The sequence below is a fragment of the Hetaerina americana genome, unplaced genomic scaffold (assembly GCF_022747635.1).
Source record: "Hetaerina americana unplaced genomic scaffold, ioHetAmer1.1.p SCAF_5, whole genome shotgun sequence".
In the NCBI taxonomy this organism is placed as follows: domain Eukaryota; kingdom Metazoa; phylum Arthropoda; class Insecta; order Odonata; family Calopterygidae; genus Hetaerina; species Hetaerina americana.
Window position 1 is genome coordinate 84,008,574 of NW_027287095.1, and position 21,352 is coordinate 84,029,925.

At 36.0% G+C, this 21,352-nt stretch overlaps 2 protein-coding genes across 3 annotated transcripts; both read left to right on the top strand.

Moving 5' to 3' along the window:
• The first annotated feature begins 1,204 nt into the window (after positions 1 to 1,204).
• On the top strand, positions 1,205 to 12,374 carry LOC139693894 (required for meiotic nuclear division protein 1 homolog). 2 transcript variants are annotated; one of them, XM_071592214.1, is made up of 6 exons: positions 1,205 to 1,834; positions 1,924 to 2,053; positions 4,895 to 5,114; positions 7,003 to 7,165; positions 8,816 to 9,013; positions 12,052 to 12,374. In XM_071592214.1, exons 1-6 carry the CDS (start codon positions 1,541 to 1,543, stop codon positions 12,211 to 12,213), a joined length of 1,167 nt encoding a protein of 388 aa, XP_071448315.1. In that variant the 5' UTR covers positions 1,205 to 1,540; the 3' UTR covers positions 12,214 to 12,374. The 2 variants fall into 2 exon arrangements, with proteins under 2 accessions (XP_071448315.1, XP_071448316.1); XM_071592215.1 differs by having other exon boundaries at positions 1,206 to 1,834; positions 1,940 to 2,053.
• A 4,921-nt stretch (positions 12,375 to 17,295) lies between these two features.
• LOC139693712 (PRADC1-like protein) lies at positions 17,296 to 20,284 on the top strand. Its single transcript, XM_071591970.1, has 5 exons — positions 17,296 to 17,588; positions 17,674 to 17,810; positions 18,347 to 18,462; positions 18,557 to 18,724; positions 19,650 to 20,284. Exons 1-5 carry the CDS (start codon positions 17,453 to 17,455, stop codon positions 19,768 to 19,770), a joined length of 678 nt encoding a protein of 225 aa, XP_071448071.1. The 5' UTR covers positions 17,296 to 17,452; the 3' UTR covers positions 19,771 to 20,284.
• Positions 20,285 to 21,352: the final 1,068 nt, after the last annotated feature.

The window sequence follows — 21,352 nt, forward strand, 5'->3', positions numbered from 1 at the left end:
GCATGGAAAATAAAACAAAGAACCCAGCCCTGATGTGTAAATTCCTAACACCATTTGGTTTAGTATTGGGTAAGCTCTACCCTCACTTATCAAATCAACATATGGGTTGATAACTGTGGTATTGGTGGTGAGAAATTTGTTGGAAATCACCCCACAAAAATACCAATATTATGCGTGTATATACATCTACATCTATATGCATTATACCCTGAAAGCCACCTCAAGGGCTTGTGGCAGGGGGTGTCAAGTCACCACCGGTAAAAGAGAATAAAACCACATGCAAAACCTACACCCAAGAGGCTTACATATTCATGAGAAAACCTCGACCCACACACATGAAAATACACCATCAACCAACATACACATGCACCTGAAAGAATTGGAAAGCAAGAAGGGGAAACTCAACTATCACATGGGCATGCAACCCATGGTCTCTGCCCCAAAAGACAGAGGGAATGTGACACTACAGCAGGCAGGCAGTGGAGGCTTGACCCCTATGATAAAGATGTTGGCATCATAGTGTTTTTTACTGTAATTAAATCATTTGAGACCGCTATGATGTGCACATTATTGTGATATTTTAGTGGCATAATTATTATACATATATCATTATGCTTTCAAATACCTACACAAAAGTGTTTTTGAGTGCAATTTTTCCATGGAACAGGAAAACGATATAAAAATGTGTATATTAACTTGTAATTTCTTATTCCACTTCGTAGGAAATAACATAAAACATCAAAATAAGAACATGGAATAATCAAAGAAATCCCATCAGAGGAATGACTATATTTTAAAGAAGTGGGCACTAGGAAACATGCTTACATTGAGAAAACTAGCAAAATATGTTGCAGAACTCAAGCAGTAGAGTTGATGGCATATGTTTTTGCATCTATTTTTGGTTAGAGGCACGACGGCAGAATTTGAGACTGGGATGCTCTTTAAGAGTAAAAAAACCGAGCAAATTGTTTAACCACTGAGGCTTTTATCTTCAGTGATAATTAGAATTATGCTTTATGAAAGAATGAATATAGATATATGCATTCATGAAAAATACACATGTGCCGCTATTAATGTTATCTATTTAATTTTCAGAGAAATGGTTTAAATTTGACGCTTATTTTACAAAGCAGTTGAAGAATGAAAAGGAGAACAAGAGACTAACAAAAGGTGACAGTTTAAAAAAGGTGGAAATTTCTAAAAACGTGCGTCTGTGTTGCCGAACATTTACAGTTAATATTTTGATTAATATTTAGTAGCATGTGCTGTTACTATTACGAAAAAAGAATTTTTTTTCATTATTATACGGCATTGGAGCTACGCTGTGACATGTCACTCAAATAATTCCTACTTGTTTTCAGTATGCATCGGTGATATATGGTGATGAACGTATTTTTTATGTTAAGTTAATGGGAAATACTCTGCGCACTCAACAATTAAGTTTTTATTAATGACGTAGTTTCATTCGGCTGTGTATTTCTTCATTAATCTAACAGTTTCGTCTGTCTTATTGCTGTGTTCGTGAACGCATTGCATCAGCATGCTACCAAAGTTAATAACCAATATTTACCCAGTGGGGAGGCTTTCGTGTGTTCGTTTTTTTAGTTCTCAGAAGTTACATAGTAATATACTATGTAGCTCTAGACCCTGGCCATATTTTTTACCCAGAACTAATTTTCTGGAGCCGGTAATGAATAGGTGTACAGTTCATGCGTCAACAAATTATTTCGTTGCCTTCAGAAGTCTCTCTAGTAGTCCCCCTGGCTTGCATATGAAGAAGAGGCCTCAGAGAAAAAAGAAGCCTTTAACGAAGGACGGAGAGACTCATACTGGGGTGAGTCGTTTAAAATCATTTGTGATTCATATATTTGTTTTCTCAGGCATTCCTTTTCAGTTTTATTGTGCTAAAATTAATGCTTTCAGTTTTGGTCCGTCACAGCTTATGCTACCGCTGAAGAATATGACTTGGAAAAGTTGGAGGAGGGTCTACGACAGCAGAATTTATATGAATCGTGCTTCGTCATGAATGACGGAGATGACAATAACAAAACAGGTAGTTTTAATTAAAAATTACATAAGTAGAAAATGTATACAAGGAACTTAATCAATTAATTTTGAATCCCTTATTTGTGTGGGTGGATATTATCGTAATGTGTGCTAAGGATTAACTCGTTTATTTCCCATGGGGCTGTGAAGTTTATACTGTTTCAAAACACGATGTTCTTATTTTGAGTTTGCCATGAATATTCAATTCTACTTGTCAGCATGTCAATATCTTTATGTGCTGATAGTTAAAATTTCGGCTCATGAGAGCACTTGAACCGTCTTTTGTCAAATCCCTTCTGCCAAGCTCTCAATAATAGCAAAAAGCTTAGAATCATTGGTTGTAGATAAGCAAAACCCTATCTTAAATAGTATCATTATCCCTGAGCATTATGCTTTCGCCAAAGGAAGATGAACGCTCACTAATCTTTTTGTTTTTATTAAGTATCTTAAAGAAGGTAAGGAAAAAAGCATACACACATATGTCATATTTTCTGACTTCAATAAGTCTTTTGGTACTGTTAGTTATGAGCTTCTTCTTAGAAAGTTGGATGCATTGGAAATGACTGGTACCTAACTTAACTGGATGGAAAGTTATGTGACCAATAAAGAAGTTGTAGTCAAAATGAATGCATCTGAAATTAAATGTTCTATCCATCATCAAGTGTTCCCTAAGGATCCCTTCCAGGTCCACTATTTAACTTTTTTATAAATGATGTTACAATGGCATTAGACCTAATTCCTTTTATTTTGTATGCGGATGACTTACATTTTTTTTAACAGTTCAATTAATTGATGATCACCTAACTCTGCAAAACTATCTAACTTTCAATTAAAAAAATGCTATTCCTTAACATTCAACCAGAAAAGGAGGCCACAGCATTATGAGTATTGACTATGCAACTACTCCATGGCCGGATAAACAAATATGAAAACCTAGGAGTTGTATTTGACTCACAGTAAACATTTCATCAACATTATAACTATGGTCAATCTAATCTTACAAATTCCTTGAAATTATCCTCTGATACTGTAAAATGTTTAATCATATAGAGCCATTTAAAGTTCTGTTTATCTCTTTAGCCTGGCCACTCTGTGAATTCTGCTCTACTGTGTGGTCACCTTACTAAAAACTCCTATTCATAAAATCAAGCATGTTCAAAGAAAATTTGTGCACAAAATTGCATTAAAATTCAATATTCACAAATATCTTCATAGCTATCATGAAATGTTACCTCAACCAAATCTTTCCTCCTTGCATTAACATAGAAAAATTAATAACATAACATTTCTTAATAAATTACTGCATTACAAGATATATCCCTTATAACTCCTAAGTGCAATATCTTTCAGAGTGCCTTTGGCCCATTACAAATACTATCATTTTTATATTTAGTTTCCATTTTTTAATTTGGATTATTATTTAATATTGATATTTTTTCTAAATTAATTAATATTACTAGGTATGTCTGCGTACCTGTAAACCATCTAAAAATCTTTCATGCATTCCAAATCAAAATTCATCTAAAGTTCTAAATTATATTTTCATTTTCAATAACGAGTATGTATCTTTTTGTAAATGTTTTTGATAATTTTGGAACTAATCTATGTTTTTGCCTTTCTTTTTGTAAAAGGGTTATTTCCATCAGTAAATATCTAGATGGTTTGGGAATGTTTCTATATAAATTCCCAAGAAACTGCGGGAGATGCCGCAACAGTAACTTTTAACGGAGTCATCCGCTAATGTGCATTTCAATGCAACAATTTCAGAGTGTAAAAATCATTCGCCTTGACTGGGACTCGAACCCAGATCCCTCAATATCCGGTCGAGTGCTTTAGCCACTAATGCTACCGAGGCGTCCTCTTAAACTCTGAAATTTCTGTTTAAACCTTTATCTTTCCTTGGTCTGTGTGTGCTTTTATGATTTTAGAGTTGGTCATGTTTTGTGCTGTTTTGATCGAACATTGATGCTTCACTGTAGTGTGGCGATCATGATAGTTTGGTGGCTAACATCCTCGCTTCCCACCCAGAGGGCCCAGTTTCAAATCCTGGAGATGACATATTTTTCAGTGGTATCTCAATCTCTACTTGAGGTGCTTTGTGTAGGGCACTTTGAGTTAGTGCGCCATCGGTTGGATGGGGCAATAAAACTGTGGATCCCTTGGCACCTTTCGATAAGAGGAGGCTAATTCCAATGCGGGGTTTCTCTCGACCCTTCCACTTTTCCCACCCATCCCTAATGGTGCTAATGACCTCAGCTGTCGGTCGCCTCAACCAAAACTACTATTAACTTATTAACGCGAGGTGGGAAAAAGCAGAGCTTAGACATGAGAAATTTGGCGTCTTCCGCATGACTGTAGTTGAATTCTTGTAATAAATTTATCTTATCAAGCTATTTGATACAGTTATTTGAAATGTAGAGGTAAGATCATATTTAATTGTTTGGTGCTTCATTTCAAGGCTAAGTACATAGTTTTTGTCATTTTGTTTGTGTGCTTGTTAAATCTTATTTTGGTATATAAAGATTACGGAAAATAATATTCAAGGGTAATCTTGTTTTGGAGAGTGTAAGGTCAGTCGCCTCCCCTAAAACTACTTCTACTACTTCACTCTAATGTTTCAATAAAGACATTATTTTGTAAAAGATTGTAGCAGATGTCCCAGTTAAAAGGCAGTAGTAGTAAACACTGATGTTACCATATTTGCAACTAATGTTCATGGGTTAAAATTTTCACTCAGGCATTCAAAAGGAATATTATTCCTAGAGCAGATGGTATTACTAAGGGGTCATAGTAATTTATTAGGTATGCATTATTTTCTGAATGGTTTAAAAGATATTCTTCTTTTCAGAGAGTTCTGATGTTCTTCGTGCAACAGCAAAGTATCAGTTTGACACGGAACCTCGAGATATATATTTCTTCAGAGAGGGAAGTGTTGTGCTTTGGAATATTTCAGATTTAGAATGTACTAATATTCTGAATTTCCTGAAGAAGTTTGAAGAGAACAGCTACCCAGAGACTTTAGTTTCTGATGAATGTGAGACAATGAAGTATACGTATTCAGATCAAATGTAAGTTGCTGTTGTATTCAGTTTGTTTTTAGTTTCTCTTATTTTGATCCAAAAGAATTTTAATATGGAAATAACGTATTTTAAACTCTGTACTCTGCCTTCTACTCAACCCTATCTGATAAAAGTTTACGGCCACTGCAATTCTCTACTCAGCTAAAGTGATTGACAACTTTGAGCCACTTAAAACAGTACATTAATCTACCATTCCTATTATAATATTCAACTAATTTGTCATAGTATTCATTCTCATTCACATGCATTTAATGCTTGGGAAGTTTTAGCCGGCGATTTCATATAACTGTCCTAAAGAAAAAAGACTAAGCCTTATAGAAAGGAATTGGACTTTCACCTTTAATTATGACACTAAGGGTGTTGTTTTGCTCTCACTCAACTTCTGCAGGCACATTAGGTGACCACTCAGGAAAATGTTACTAATGCCAGAGGGAAAATAATAAAAATAGACTTTAGCACTAAATGAATTAAATTAATCATTCTATTTTTAAGAAAAGACTGGTGAAGACTTGAATATTAAGCATAGTTTTGTATGGCTTGGAAACTTGGTCATTGAGGTTGGAGGTTAAGTGTAGATTGAAGGTTTTTGAGATGTAGGTGTGGAGGAGAAAGGAGAGAATAAAATGGACAGAAATGAATAGAAACAATGAAGTTCTAGGCATGGTAGTGGAAGACAGAATATGTCCGGGAAATTTCAATTGGGCAAGATAAGTGGATACGGGAGATATGAGAGGCAATTGGTTAGTGAAGACTGTGATAGATTGGAAAATGCTGGGAAAGCAAAGTCAAGAGAAGAAAAGAATAATCATTTTGGATCAAATTAAGGCAGGTTGAAAGTATCCCGAGCTGAAGAATGGGTTATTATAATACCTGTATATAGTACAAATTTTAAAGATTTTTTTGTGTCATGTTAGTGAGGGCAAAAGAGTAGTTTGTAGTCCCTAGGTCTATCAAAAACCTACCCAAAGCTGGTACACTAATTCTAATAATATGTTCTTCGTAATGGTATTTCAAGATCACAACAAAACTAAGGATAAGACCCTGGCATTTGTTATGGGAAAAGCTTGCTTTCATCTTCCATTCTTATGACAAACACTTAGCATTTTTGCCTAGACCCTCATTAGAAAGATGTCTGTACTCCCCCTGCCGCTCACCATCATGGTGGCTCTCAAAGGGTGTGACATAGATGCTAAGGGAAATATTTTCTCAGCCTCTCAGGTTAATGGCGATAGACATATTAAGGTAGGTTTTGGATGGTAACTAACACATTATATACTACATACTGTGTGGATTTCTTTATCTTATTTCCTTCTTCATTTCTTTGCACCTTCTAACTGTCTTCATGCCCTCTAAGACAGCCATTTGATTTCTTCCTATGCCACATTTACGTATTTTTCTCCCCTCTTTTATGACTTATAGTATTCTGCAACCTCTCAGTGGTTCCTCCATCCATTTTCTCTGCCTTATATTAATTTCAACTAACAACTTCCTCTCTTCTCTTGCACCATGCTTAAAAAAATTTGTTATTGATGTTCCTCTCCTTCCTGCTTATTTTATCCCTTCTACAATCTCCAATCGTGGGAGCCTTGGGTCTATGCTCATCCTTTAGCCTCAAAGGTCAACTCTCAGATCCATACAATTCTGCAGAACATATTTAAGTCACTGCTCCCTTCTTTGCATCTTTTAGTCTGTTAAGGTATTCTGTTTCTCTTATGCCCACCAGCTGGCCAATTTATCATTTGCTCACGGCTATAATTCGGAAAGCTGCCACTGAAACCAAATCATGCTGTCAATATTGTGTGCTTGCCTCTTTAAAATCATTTGCTCTGAACATGCTCACTTAGGGCAGGTGACTTATTGTTGCCTCTCTTTTCAGCAAGAAAGCCTGCCTCCAGGATGAAGTAATTCTTTTTAATGACCTGGATGTTCCAGACCTAGAAAAATATACATTTTCTAATGCAGTGGGTCTTTCAGTTAAACTTGGTGTCTTGGAAGCATCCTTGGATCTCTATATCGACAGCGTGAGATCTGTGACTGAGGTAAGGTTTTTTGTTATACTTTTGGTTTTGAGAGATTGAATGAGATTAGAAATTGTGCAATTGAAAGAGTGTTTGGATCTACCAGCAGTTTTTCTCTTCCCACCTGTTGCAGAAATGCATTCAGAAGAATCAAAACGTTAGCAATTTTAAGTATGTAATTATTATGTATGTCTTTATGTTTGTAGCTAAATGCCGATCTTAGCCTTCCTAGTGTTTTTACAGCAAGATATGAAATCATTAAATTCAAAGTGGAGTAATTCATACACGTAGATATTTCTTTAGTTAAAAGAAGGAGCATTTTTGCTAGGTTCCATCTACGTTTTCTTATTTATTCTTGTATGTGTACCTCTGCTACTTAGGCTGCTAATAGTGCTAGTATAAAGTTTCTTAACCAGTTGCTAATGTCTTCTGACAGAGTCGATTGAATAAGGCTGATGTTGATATGTGCAACACTTTAATCTGAATCTAGTGAGGAGCCATGCTGCAGTCTGACTAAAAATGAAAAATGCACATGCCCCCTTGACCATTTACATTGGATGAATTCAATGATTTACATTGTAGCATACATGCTGTATCACTTGCTATCTCTAGCAATTGATTTAGGGGATAGATTTTTCATGGTGTTAATCAAAATAAATAACCTTTCAGTAAATGCAATACATGTTTCTGCTTTTATTAAACTCTGTACATTTAGATTTTCTTGAAAAAGTGAAAAAAGATACCTTACATTTGATGGGTTATCGATATCTAAGTCCATCAAATGCCAACTTAAACTTTGCTAAACTGTGCAAATCTGTATTATGTTTTAAAATTTCAGATTCCTTTGAGTTGGAGCAAATTTTTAAGAGCTCAAAAGTTTGACATGTGTGATTATGCTGCTAATTACAATGGATCTGGTAGATTGGCTCTTTCATGTTAGTAATTGGGGGAGGCGACTGACAGCTGAGGTTATTTATGCCTGAAGGGAATGGTGGTTAATCTGCTAGGGGTAGAATGTTTCAGGGAATGGAGGATGGGTGGTGAGAGATCTGGCATCATAAGTGCTCTTCGTGTAGTACCCCAAGGAGAGATTGGGACACCATTGAAAAATCCAGCCACCACCGGGATTCGAATCCAAGCTCTCAGGGTGGGAAGCCAGTACATAAGCCACTGCAGCATTGCGATCCCTTATTTCATGATTACGTTTAAAAGAGTGTTGACTAAATGAAATTCTTGCAATATATATGCTTAAATGAAAGTTCAAACTGCCTCAAATTTCCATTGCCACCTTAATTATAAATAATTAAAATATTTAAAAATTAAATAATTATCTTTTTTTTATTTTAAATTCATTGCCAAAACCCACCTGGGACCAGGATGACTCTAAGGAATTGCAGATTTTATGTATGCACCTATTTTTTTTTTAGCACTTTCATCATAAAAACTTGTCCCTCAACCTACAAATCTATAGTATGGATAGAAAATTTCAGAAAAATTAAATAAAAAGTCTTTTATGGAATTGAATTTGAGTTGGTGTATGTATCAGTACTGCTTGGATTTTTGGTTTTGCAAGATTTACTGGAATTTGTGTCAAAAAAAGAGTTTAACAATTCTGTGGATTTATTTGGATTAATGTTAATTATCTTTTAATTGGTAATAAATTATTTTCAGGATTTACGTCAAGGGAAACACATTAACATGTCTAGGGAAGAGGTCCTCCGCAAGATTGGTGAACTGTTTGCTCTGAGGCACATGATAAACTTAAGCTCTGACCTTCTTGACACGCCAGATTTTTACTGGGATAGGCAAGATTTAGAAAATCTCTATCACAAAATGTGCCTCTACTTCAGTATTGCGAAAAGAACTCGGGTAAGTACCTATTTAGAAAGATTGGATGCAAGTGATCTTCTAGAATAAATTAATAATGAAATTGTGAATTAAATTGCTGCATGTATCTTGTACCGTAGCAATAGATGCTCATCCTTTGCAGGACATAATTGATAATCATCTGATAAGATACATTTTATTATAATCTCATGAGTGGGGATTGTGCTGAAAATGGGGGGATATACTCCGATTCGTGCAACAATTATTTTTTTTGTTTGGGCGTTACGTGAAAGGAAGCAATCAGGATTCAGATTAAAAATCATATAGATTTGAATGATTTGAATAATTTGGCCAAAATGTTGTGAAAATGATGACAATAAGAGTGTTCAGGGTGAAAATGTTGCCATCAATCAGTTATTAACTTTTGAAAAACCAGGATTACTCCTTCATATTTTAAATGTTTATTTTACTGAAGATACCAATTATCTTTCTCATAGGACATGCTAAGTACACTTTTTTAGAGGCAATTTTATGACTCCATTTTAATGTAACTCTAAAAGCTTTAACTACCAGATAGGCACAAAAAGAATGTTGTGACTCACTGTTGGAATCATACCAGGATCTTGCCATAAAATTCTGATTGAAACACTTAAGATTCATCATGTCACTGGAAAATTCATGTTTTATTTGTCTGCTGATGTCAGAAAGAAAACTACATGGGGATCGGTTAGGAACTGATTACTGATGCTGATGATTGGATGAAAATTCTTTTAAGATCAGCATAACTGGAGATGGGATGTAGGTTTATGGATCTCTGATGTTGAAACAATATGCAGTTGTCACAATGGTTGAGAAAAGGCACTCCTCTTCCTAGATATGGCTGAGAGATCTGTCAAAGATCATGGCGATGTTGCTTGTATTTTTTGAATGGAAAGGCATTGCTATAATGGTCGAATGGATATCCAGTATGTTTATGTTGTTAGATAACAAACAATGAGTTATCCTAAGAAGTGTTAAGATGTTTGAAGGAGGCTGTGTACAGTAAGAGGTCTTATGTGTGGATATTACGTGACTTGATTGCTCTGTGTGCCATGCAATGTGCTCATGCATTGCTCCTTATCCACAATTATCCGGAAAACCATCAGACATCCATTGTGCTACATCCACCCTATATTACAGACTTGGCCAAAGGAGACATTTTCCTGTTACAAAACTTAAATTAACTTTGAAATTATGTTATTCTGAAACTTTATAGGAGATTAAGGAAGAGATATTTTAAAGAAATGTTCACAACCACAGAATGTGCACTCTAGGAAGTGTTTCAACAATGGAAGAACCAGTTTAAAGTTGGTCATCAATAGATATGATTGCATTAAAGAGGATGGTTTGTAAATGTTGCAAAATGGGGAATGTAGTCTCTATATCCAGAGTTTGGTCTTTTCTTGAGCATTAGTATTAATTAGTATAAATTCTTTCCCTGAAAGGGAAAATTAATTCATGTAATATTTTAAGCGAAGACATGTGCATATTCTTAGTATTAATTGCATACATTTTTCTTCATTCATTTTCTACTCATATTGTAATATGAGATATATTAAAAAAGTAAGGACTGTTTTCTTAAATTTAAACATTGGCAGGTCAGAACAAAATTGTAAACATATGGCACCATCTATTGACTGTGTCTGAGGCTACGGAAGTTATTGTTTTGATTCAGCGGTCATTTTACTGTCAATGAATGCAGATAACAATGTCTGCAAAAATCATTGCCCATGACAGTGGCAAGCTTGGCTTCCCACCCTGAGGGCGCGGGTTCAAATCCCGGCGGTGTTGAATATTTTTCAGAGGTATCTCGATCCCTACTTGAGGTGCTTTGTGGAGGGCATTTTGAGTGAGTACGCCGTCCGTCGGATGGGACGTTAAACTGTGGACCCCTTGGCGCCTTTCGTAAAGAGTAGGCTAATGCCGACGCCGGGTTTCTCTCCACCCTTCATCCTTTCCTATCCATCCCCTATGGCGCAAATGACCTTAGCTGTCGGTCGCCTCCCCTCAAAACTACTACTACCAGTGGCAAGCTGTGATTCAATTTTTGTATACAAAAGAATCATCTGCTGCCCAAATTCATCGAGTTGTGCGTAGTTGATGGACCAACAGTATTGAGTGTAGGAAAGGTTAGACAATGGTGTAGAGGCTTCAAAAATGGCTGCACGAAAGTGCATGATGAAGAGCAGGCCTAGTATCCAGACAGATGAAATCGTTCGACAAATGGACCAATAATTGGAATCTGATTGACGATTGAAAATTAGTTCTTTGGCGGATACATTTCCTTTTCTGGTATGCACCACTGTAGCCACGATTGTCATGGAAAAGCTTGGATATTACAAATTGTGTGCAAGGTGGGTACTGAAAATGCTTATTGAACCCTCACAAAGAGCGAAGAATGTTGGATAGACGTGCATTTTTGGACCGCTATCGACAAGATGGAGATACCTCTTCTTGAACTTGAAACAGTGGCTTGGTGGGCAACAGTTTGAAGGTGACGAAGAACTCAAGACTGCAGTTATCAGCTGGTTTAATTCTCAGTAGCAAACTTCTATGTCGAGGTATTGAAGAAGCTGTTGCAGTATTAGGAAAAGTCCTAATAAATGAACAGTGATGACGTAGAAAAGTGAAACTGGTTTGTAGTAAACTAATACCATTAATAAAAATTTTCTGACGTATAATGTTTTTTTATGATCAAAAGAACTTAACTTAAAAAATAACCCTTGTAGATTCCAATGAAAATTGAAGTTGTTTTTCATCAATGGAAGATAAGATATTCTTTAATATATGAACAGTGTTCATTCATACTCGTTTATCAGTTATCTTTTAGCGCATCACTGTATTTGTGTAGTTTCATCAGTCTTTCCCCTTTGAGCTGAGGGTTATCACATGAAACTTAGCATAAGTCCCTTCTGTCAAGAAAATTTTGAGTTTCCAATATCACCAAAACTTTAATCTTGAATGATTAAAATTACTTTTTTACAATTAAGGAATGAAATTTTTCCAGAATCATTCTACTGAAAGCAATTACTTCTTTCCAGGTTATGAATGAGAAGCTTAACCACTGCATGGAGCTGGTTGAATTGTTGTCTTCCCACCTGAATGATCGCCATCACATTAGACTAGAGTGGATGATTATAATACTCATCATGGTGGAAGTTCTGTTTGAAATTGTGCATTATGCCGAGAGAATCTTGGGGTGAAAGATTTGCTTTACCGGCTGTCGGTTGTTTTCAAGATATTCAGCTTTCAACTCTTTGAGTGTTCTCTCAAAAGAACTTTCTTTCTTCTCGGAAGAACCTTCTTGGCTTGAATATTTATAGCGAGCATTTAGATTATGAAGTATTAATTATCATTTAATAAATATTTTGAAATATTTATTATGTTCACTCATTACTTACATATTTTATCTTAAATGACTCGGGTTTCCCTTGGTAGGTACTACCATGTATCAAAATCCAAAGATTTAAATCTGAAGGTATCCTTGCGCATGAAGATTAAGGTAAGATGAAGTAGGATCTCATACCATCACCTTATGTTCAAAATTGGTTTATGATAAGGAATTCACTGCATATGAAAATAAGTTGTCTATCATCAATGTCATCTCCGCTGGAATTTTCTTGGAACTTTTTCAACATGACTTTCTTACTTATTCTCAAGTTGAAAATTTGCATATTGTGTCAGTAATGGAGGCTCTAATAACATTTTTTGATGGTTGAATAACCTTATGGTATATTTATTCACACATTTTTAGTTCCTCCTCTTTTAGCTGTTTTCACCGATCTATTGATGGCCTAAAATAGAGGCCTTAGATGCAAGGTGATGTTTAGAAGACTACCTTTTCCTATTTGCAATTATAATTGATGAGACTAGCCCATGCTGGAACCAGATGCATTGTATACGAAAGTTCAAATTTGTTATCAAAAAGCCAATGTTGTCAGATGGCCGATTTATTTTTGTGAGAATCTTCATAAAACTCAGGGCTATGATCTCAACTTGATAATTCTGACTGCCTCATACTGAGAGAGAATATTTCATTTATTTGGAAATTAATTTTGGAATTAAATGAAATTCCATTAATTAATGGAATTTGGCGATTGGAATTTCACCTGTTAACAACTTGATAGGAGACATTGAGTCCTGCCTGAAAGTGGTGACCTTGTGGAAAATGGCCTTTGGTATATTTTTTTATTTTTATGTATCGTATGAGATTGTTAACGAATAAAAAGACAAAATATTTGGAATGGGTCAGTAGTAGATGTAAGACCTTCATGATTGGTGCAGTCTCATATGGATCTTCTTCCATAGATGTTGCTTTTTTTTGTTAATGACACCATTGCAGAGGTTGCATTGCAATCACCTTTCTTGTCTCTAAAAAACTATGTATAAGCAAAATAGAATTTTGAAGGTGTCATCATGCAAAGGAAAAGGTGGGGTTGTTAATTAATATGTATATGTCACTAATAGGATCATGGTTAAAAAATAGCCTAGTTTTGAATATCTGATATGGCTTTAGAAATTTAGAAACTTATTGAAATATTTCTGTGCTGGAGGTGTGATAAAGCAGGTATCCTCTATCCATTGATCTAGAAGTAGCATTTTTTGGGAAGATAACAAAAAACTTAAATCCACCCAATTTGTGGGTTTTAGTACAACATGACTCTTAATAAGTCATCGAGTTTAATAACATTTTTTTCGTATCTCTTCGGTGGATAAATTCTATAAAATAATAACAGGAAGTTTCCTGCGACAAGAGTTGCATAATAAAAGTATTCTTAGGTCACCGGTACTGCAGGATAGTTGCTTTCTTTATACTAAAATGGCAATTAGGTGCACACAGCTGGGCAGAAATTAGAATGAATAATTTTTCCATGATATTTTTATAATTCAAGCTGAAACAGAATATCTTATTTTACCATTAATTCCAACATAAGGATTTTTAGCATTCTTTGAAAATATTGCAAATGACCTCGGTTCTGGAAGCTTCGGTGCAGAAATATAAGTGCAAACATGTTTGTTCCTCCTTTTCCATGGGTTTCTGCTTGCAACAAATGGTTCCTGTACAAGTCATATTGTACCCTTACTATTCCTAAAGTATCTGGATTAGTTTCTATCAATTACGGTGTGAAAATTGTTTCTTACAAATATCAGTTTCAGTTAAGTTAAATAGTTTCCAAATAATTCTAATAAGTGGACGTCTACCCGGTCAACAACAAAGTCCAAAAATTTGTGCAACTATAGTTCATTCGAAGTATTTATTGAAAAAGTACTCGATTGCTGTGGACACTGAAGCGAATGAGATAGAGAGTGAGCTATCGCCTTACAGTATTTGCTCGCTAGTCGGCGGATCTTCATTTTTTTTTTAAGGTAATCTACTGGTTAAGGTAGGTTTTTGGATGGACACAACTACCAAACAAATAGTTTATTAGTCCTAACAAAACACAAAATCCATCATCCTACTCTATATCAGGTCCCTCTTCATCTCTGAGTACTTTCTTCCTCCCTTCATCCCGTCCAACATCCCTATCCTGTTCCTTCCCTTTCCTCTTTTGCCCAACATTCTACACTGTATCACAGTCTTCAACATCCCACTGCCGGTCAACACCCCCTTCATCCACTTTTCCTGCCTCCATAGGATTGCTCCCAACAAACCCCTCTCTTCGCCCACCATACCAAGTACTTCCTCGTTTGCTTTTATCTCTGTCCATTTCACCTTCTCCATTCTTCTCCACACCCATATTTCAAAAGCCTCCAGTCTACGTCTATCCTCCTACTTCATTGACCACGCTTCCCCGCCGTACATAGCTACACTCCATATCAAAGTTTTTACGAGTCTTTTCTTAACATCCTTACTCAATGTCCCTGTCATCAACTCCCTCCTCCTTGTGAAAGCCTCTTTGCCTAGTGCAATTCTTCTCCTTACGTCCCTACTACTTTGACCGTATTGGTCCAAAACACTACCGAGATACGTAAACTGTTCTACCTGCTCTAGTTTTTGCCCTCCTATTTTAATGTTTAGCTTAGCCTTTTTCTTTCTAGAAAATCACATAACCTTTGTTTTATTAATATTGATTCTCATCCCATACCTGTCGCACTGAATTTCCAATTCACTCAGCAATGCCTGTAACCCCTTGGCTGACTGACAAACTAAAGCTTGGTCATCAGCAAACCTAATTGATTTTAAGAATTCCCTGCCCACTTTCATTCCTACCTCCAGTTCTTCCCATGCCTCTTGGATCATTTCCTCTGCATAAAGGTTGAACAGCAATGGTGATAATGGGCAACCCTGCCTTACACCCCTTCCTAACACTGTCCATCCGGACTCCCCGTTTCCCACCCGCACCTGAGCAGTCTGAGACATGTACAGGTTGCGGATTAGCCTCCTTTCCCTCCCATCTATTCCTATTTTCTGCAATACATTCATTAGGTTTTCCCAATTCATTCTATAAAACGCTTTTTCGAAATCTACGAAACAGGCAAATACCTCCTGGTTGTGTTCTATATTCCTCTCGATTAATAATCTCATTACTGCAATGGCATCTCGTGTACCTCTCCCCTTCCTAAACCCAAACTGATCATCCCCTAAGTACTCATTTGCCCTACTCTCTATCCTTTTGTTTATGATCCTGAGAACAACTTTAGCGGCGTGGGATATCAAACTAATTGTCCTATATTCCTCACATGACGTGGCCTATATACTACGGATCAGCCCATATAGCCTCTTCCTCCCACACTTTCCTAAGCATTTTAAAAGTTCCACGGGAATGTTATCTGCCCCCACGGCCTTTAGTTTCATCTCCCTTAATGCCCTTTCTATCTCATTGTCTAGTATGCCTGGACCTAAGCTGTCTTCCTCTACGTCATTTTCTTTTTCAATGTCTAACTTTGTTGGTCTGAGTTCTTTACTATACAGTTCTTCTATATACTCCTTCCATATCTCTTGGATCTTTCCTGCGTCAACTATTACCTTACCCGCCTTATCTCTAACTGTTAGCATAGCTCTTCCTTTCTTACTTCCTGATAACGATTTAACTTTGCTGTACAGCGCACCGATTTCACCCTTCCTCTGCAGACTTTCCATATCCTCACACTGAGTCTTCCACCATGCTTCTTTTGCTTTATTTGTTGCCCGCCTCAATTTATTGTTCAATTCTTTGTACTTCATTTTGCCTAATTCGTTATTTATATTCTTCCATTTTCGCCGCTCATCCATCTTTGTAATCATCTCATCCGTGATCCATGGTTTCCTAGTCCTTTTAGCGTTAACGGTTCCAATAGTGTCTTTTGCGGCTTTAGACAACCCTTTCTTGATCATTTCCCATTTTTCTTCGATAGTACTAAGCCGTTTACCATCCTCCATGATTTTCTCTACCGCCTGTTTGTATTCCTTCCTTTTCAACCCATTTAATGCTTCTACATTCCATTTTCTAACTCGCCGCCCTTGCCTTTTCTTTTTGAAACGTACACTACATTTCATAACAACTAAATTGTAGTCTGAGTCCGCATCCGCTCCCGGGAAGCTGTGGGAATTTATCACACTGTTCCTAAACCTGCGTCTAACCAGGATATAATCTAGCTGATATCTTCCTGAGTCACCTGGCATTTTCCATGTATACCTGCGTCTTTTGTGGTGTCTAAACCAAGTGTTGGTGATGACTAACCCCTGTCTCCTGCAGAACTCAACTGCTTTCTCCCCGCGGTCATTCCTCGTGCCTAAACCGTAGTCCCCCACCTCATCACCATCTCTTCCTTCGCTTACCGTCGCATTCCAATCCCCCATCACTATCAAATGTTTCCCTGCAGGAACACACGCGATCATGTCCTCTAACTGATCGTATATCCTATCGACCTCTTCTTCCTTATGGTTGCTCGGTGGCATGTATATCATTTATGATAAGATAATTGAATATTACATATAAAAGCTTAATTATTTTCTCCAAATATGTGTTTTGTATTTTATTTTCTGTGGTTCATACATACTTAAATAGTATTTTCTGTAATGTGCGTTTTTTGTGTTACTCTAATGACGACTCCATGCAAATGTATTTCGCTTAAGGATAAATAAAGCTACTACTTCGCAGGATTTGTACATACCAATAGCTTTTATAAATGTTTTTAGGTCGGTCTCCTCACTTGATTCATTTTCTACCTCCACTTTAATTACGTAATGGATTGTCGAGGCTGTTCTCGCAAAGCCAATTCGTGGTGTTCGTTCTAGGCCATTTGTGTATCTTCCCCCCCAGATATATTCGGATCTATGGCGCAACAATTAATGCGCATATGTAATACCCGTAAGGTTATAAAAAAAAGGGGCACAAAATTTGATCGAGTCATTGGTTTTTGAAAACGCAAATCAAGTCCGCGTTTTAATCTAAAAGACAAACGAGTAACAGATTTCGTAAACTTAAACCCTCATGGATTGCCACGGTTTGGTGGTTGGACATGGAATGTCAGTTTATACTGAAGAAATTTATTATTGCGGAAGGGATGACACACTTAAGGCACGGCTGTAGATTATACCTTTTGTTTGCCGTTGTGTTTTTACTAAGCCTTGCTCTTGTTTACGTTGATACTGTTGGTAAGTATTTGGACGCATATAATATGGAAAACCCTGCTTAATTATTCCGTTGCTATATGTGAAACTTCTTTTATGTTTTCTTTAGCTACCAATCTTCACACATTTGATGGAGTATCCACAGCAGATATTGTTGGGTCTGACATTTATTTCGAAATAGTCGAGCCAGAAGAAATAAGCTATACATACAGGATACGCCCGGCAAGAGATTTTGGCGTTCCATTTGTAAGTTTAATCCCTAAATAATGGATATTATTCATTAACTTGAAGAATTGTTTTGGTGATTCGATCGTCAATGGAGTTTTTCACTCGGTATTCAGTGTATTTTATTCGAGAGGCGGTACGGTCAAATGTCAGTTTTCTTCATTTGTTGATAGTTCATGTTCCATCCAGATAAGCCCTTGTACGTATGTCCTCCTGAATTATGAGGAAAATTAAAACATCCTTGCGGGCAAACATATTATTCTGAGCTAATATACTTGAAACAAGGGATGGGGTTATCCAATGTCAGGTTATATTTTATCTGAAGGAAGGCTTATCAACCGCTGACAGTAAATAATCAATGTATAAGATAAAAGAACAGTATAAGCTTGGGTAATACTGTTTGAGCCTCAAATGAGAATTATATACAGTGAATGATATGATGTATACTTCGGACAAAGAAACTTGAACTAATGTTGTCACTGGCTGGAATAAAATATGCTCAACTGATATCACCAATGAATTTAAAATTTTTATTTTTCTTCTATCCATTTTTACAGAACTCAAGCTTTTGTGTCAATAATATTCCTTTGGTTCTCGTTGAACCACCAAATGGGTGCACTTGGCCTTATAATGCAGAGGACATTCAAGGAAATGTAGCTCTAATTGAAAGAGGGTAAGTCAATGTTTTAATAACGTATCTAGTTTTTGGAAGTTTGTCGATTTAGTGTCAAATGAATGTTAAGTTCATGCCTTTACATCTTTTTTAGGGAATGTTCATTCCTGAGTAAAACAATACAGGCTGAAGCTGTTGGTGCCCGTGCAGTAATTATTTCTGACCAAGATACTGAAAATGATGAGTTTTATATAGAGATGATTGATGATAATACCCTTCGTGATGTTACTATCCCAGCTGGATTTTTATTAGGGAAGAATGGGTAAGGAAATTTTTGATAACTATTCAAATGATGTACTAAACTCTCTAACTGAATTTCTGTCACATCCTAGTTGAGTTTTAAACATTGCCAAAACAGTATCTTAACAAAAAATCAGGCGGATTAACATAACCAAATACTGCAAAACTTCACCTTTACCGACTTTGAGGCAGTTGAGCAGACATGACAGTAACCTTAAGAACTACACAAAGTTTGTTTGCAAATTCTTTGCTTTCTGCTAATACCAATTATGTACCCATGGTTTATCTACAAGCTTTGCAAATATTTAGAGAGTTTTAGTTATTATTAAAGACATTTCGTGCTTGTGGTGAGGACTAGGAAAAAAGTGAAAAGCCAATGACAGTGTTTGTGTTAACAAAGCAGAAGAAATAATTTAGAATGATTGAAGATAGTATAGAATGGTCAATGAAGTCATCTCTCTGGTACATCCATTTGTTTTGTTTGTTTTCATTGAATGGTGTGATGTGAATTAATGGCTTTCAAGAATTGTCCATATTATACCCCGAGGTTGAGGCTTTAAGCTATGATTTGATTGCATGGAATTACAAAATGTATTTAGTGTATGAATTGAAAACAAAATATTGATACATTAATTGAAAATGATGGTTGATACAGGCAAAAGATGGCATTGTGAATTCCTCTGAAGCTCCTCTTATTACCCTGTAATGACCGCTGACTTTTTTGGGAGGGATTCTCTATTTATTTAATATGTCAGGGGTGAAATAGAGAAAGGGCAACATCTTAATATAGCCAAGACTTGGCTGTAAGGCTAAGAGTACTATGAAATGCTTAAACACTTGTGTTCATTAATGCCCACCTCTAAGGTACAAAAAGACAGTTTCATTTGTCTTTTGAAGTTATTGTCTCTAGTAATGTGTTAATATGTTTACATTTTGCCTTTTCACAGGTATATCATACGGAAGACCCTGGAGAAATTAAATCGGAATTATGCCTTGATAAACTTGCCAATAAATTTATCATTTGTTCCTCTTTATAAAATGAATCAGCCTCCATGGCTTGGGTGGTAGGCCTAACTGTGATATGTATTAATTGAATCAATTACCCCCATTCTAGCTGTGGGGTTGCCGTAATTATGTAAATATATTTTATTTGTAGATTTACCCTACAAAATGTACAAAATTGTTGAATGCTGTTTGGGCATTGGCAGGATTTTGATGGACTGTCAGGTAGTTCATCTCTAACATATCTTAATCCTCATGATGGAGAAATTGCTTTATTAATTGAAGTTCATAACTACCTGCAAATTAAAATCTCTGTGTTTGTTTGAATTGGCACCTTGTGTTACCACTACACTTTAACGTTAAGACATAACACTAATTTTAATGTCAATACTAAACATAGTAATTCATCATTGTTTTGTTTGTGTGAAGTTATGAAAAGGATACTGAAGATTTTCATTATGGATAATATTCATAGGGAAAAAAATGCTATGCCATATTGTAAATTTCTACCAAAATTTAAAATTGTCATTTGAATTTTGTACAAATAAGTGGAAGAGGAATTAAAGTGATATTTCCAAAGTGTCTTGAATTTTTTGTTGTGCCCCAAGAGTGTAATCATCCAACAACCCGTGAATTCAGGCTGCTCTTATTCTAATCAGATTCAGTCAACCTATGCATATATTCTGGCTCTTAATGATTTTCTAGTGACTGAAAATTTTTATCTTTACACAGATGCCTTTTAGGGCTCTTTAAATGTCCATTTGAACATGACTAATAATTATTTAACAAAACACTGGCATTGTTTACAATAGCAGGATCTCTGCAAGGCTTAAGTCACTGCTCTAATTAAGTACATGTATGTCAAATTACATAGCCATTGGCATCTTCTGTTAAGGATACACTAATAGTTTCTCTCCACCCTCCCCAGTTATTGAACAATCCTATCTTTACATATTTACCCACCTATCACCAATGGTGTAAATCACCTTCACTCTCCACCTTAGCTGCGAATCACTGATTACCATAGGAATATTCAATAAAAGAAGCCCAAAATAATAGGCTTAAAAGAAATTTAGCTGTATGGACAAGAAATAAACATGCACTTCTACACATGTGAGATTATAATGGAGAATATAGAGGATCTTCATGGTTACTTGAATGCAATGGACAACATTTTCATAGAACATGCTATTTACATCAACTGGAAGTAAGCAGCCGATTTTTTGTGGTAGAAAAAAATTTAGATAGGTGCTCTAGTTGAAACATAGAACAAGTGGAACATCTTGTCCCATCTCAGAGGTTCTACAATTTGGAATGGAATAAGCGTAATGGACCAAAGTAAAGTACACTACCACCCATCTAGGCATTTAAGATGAAGAGTATTCGCCAATAATAATTATTCAATCCAAGAATTAGATAGTTCAACAGAAAGAGTAACAAAGTACAAAAAAAGCCCTGTCCACAATTTCTAAAATTTGCTGTTAATCATTAGTGATATAATTCTATACAATTCTCAGCAAGAGCATAGGAGAAATACATGCCTGTAGCCTGTTTTTATATTAAATACATATGCACCTTTTTTCACGCTAAATCGTGCAGTCGAAAATGCCGCCCAGAGAAAGGGGCGGGGGTTTTTATGAAAAAAGAA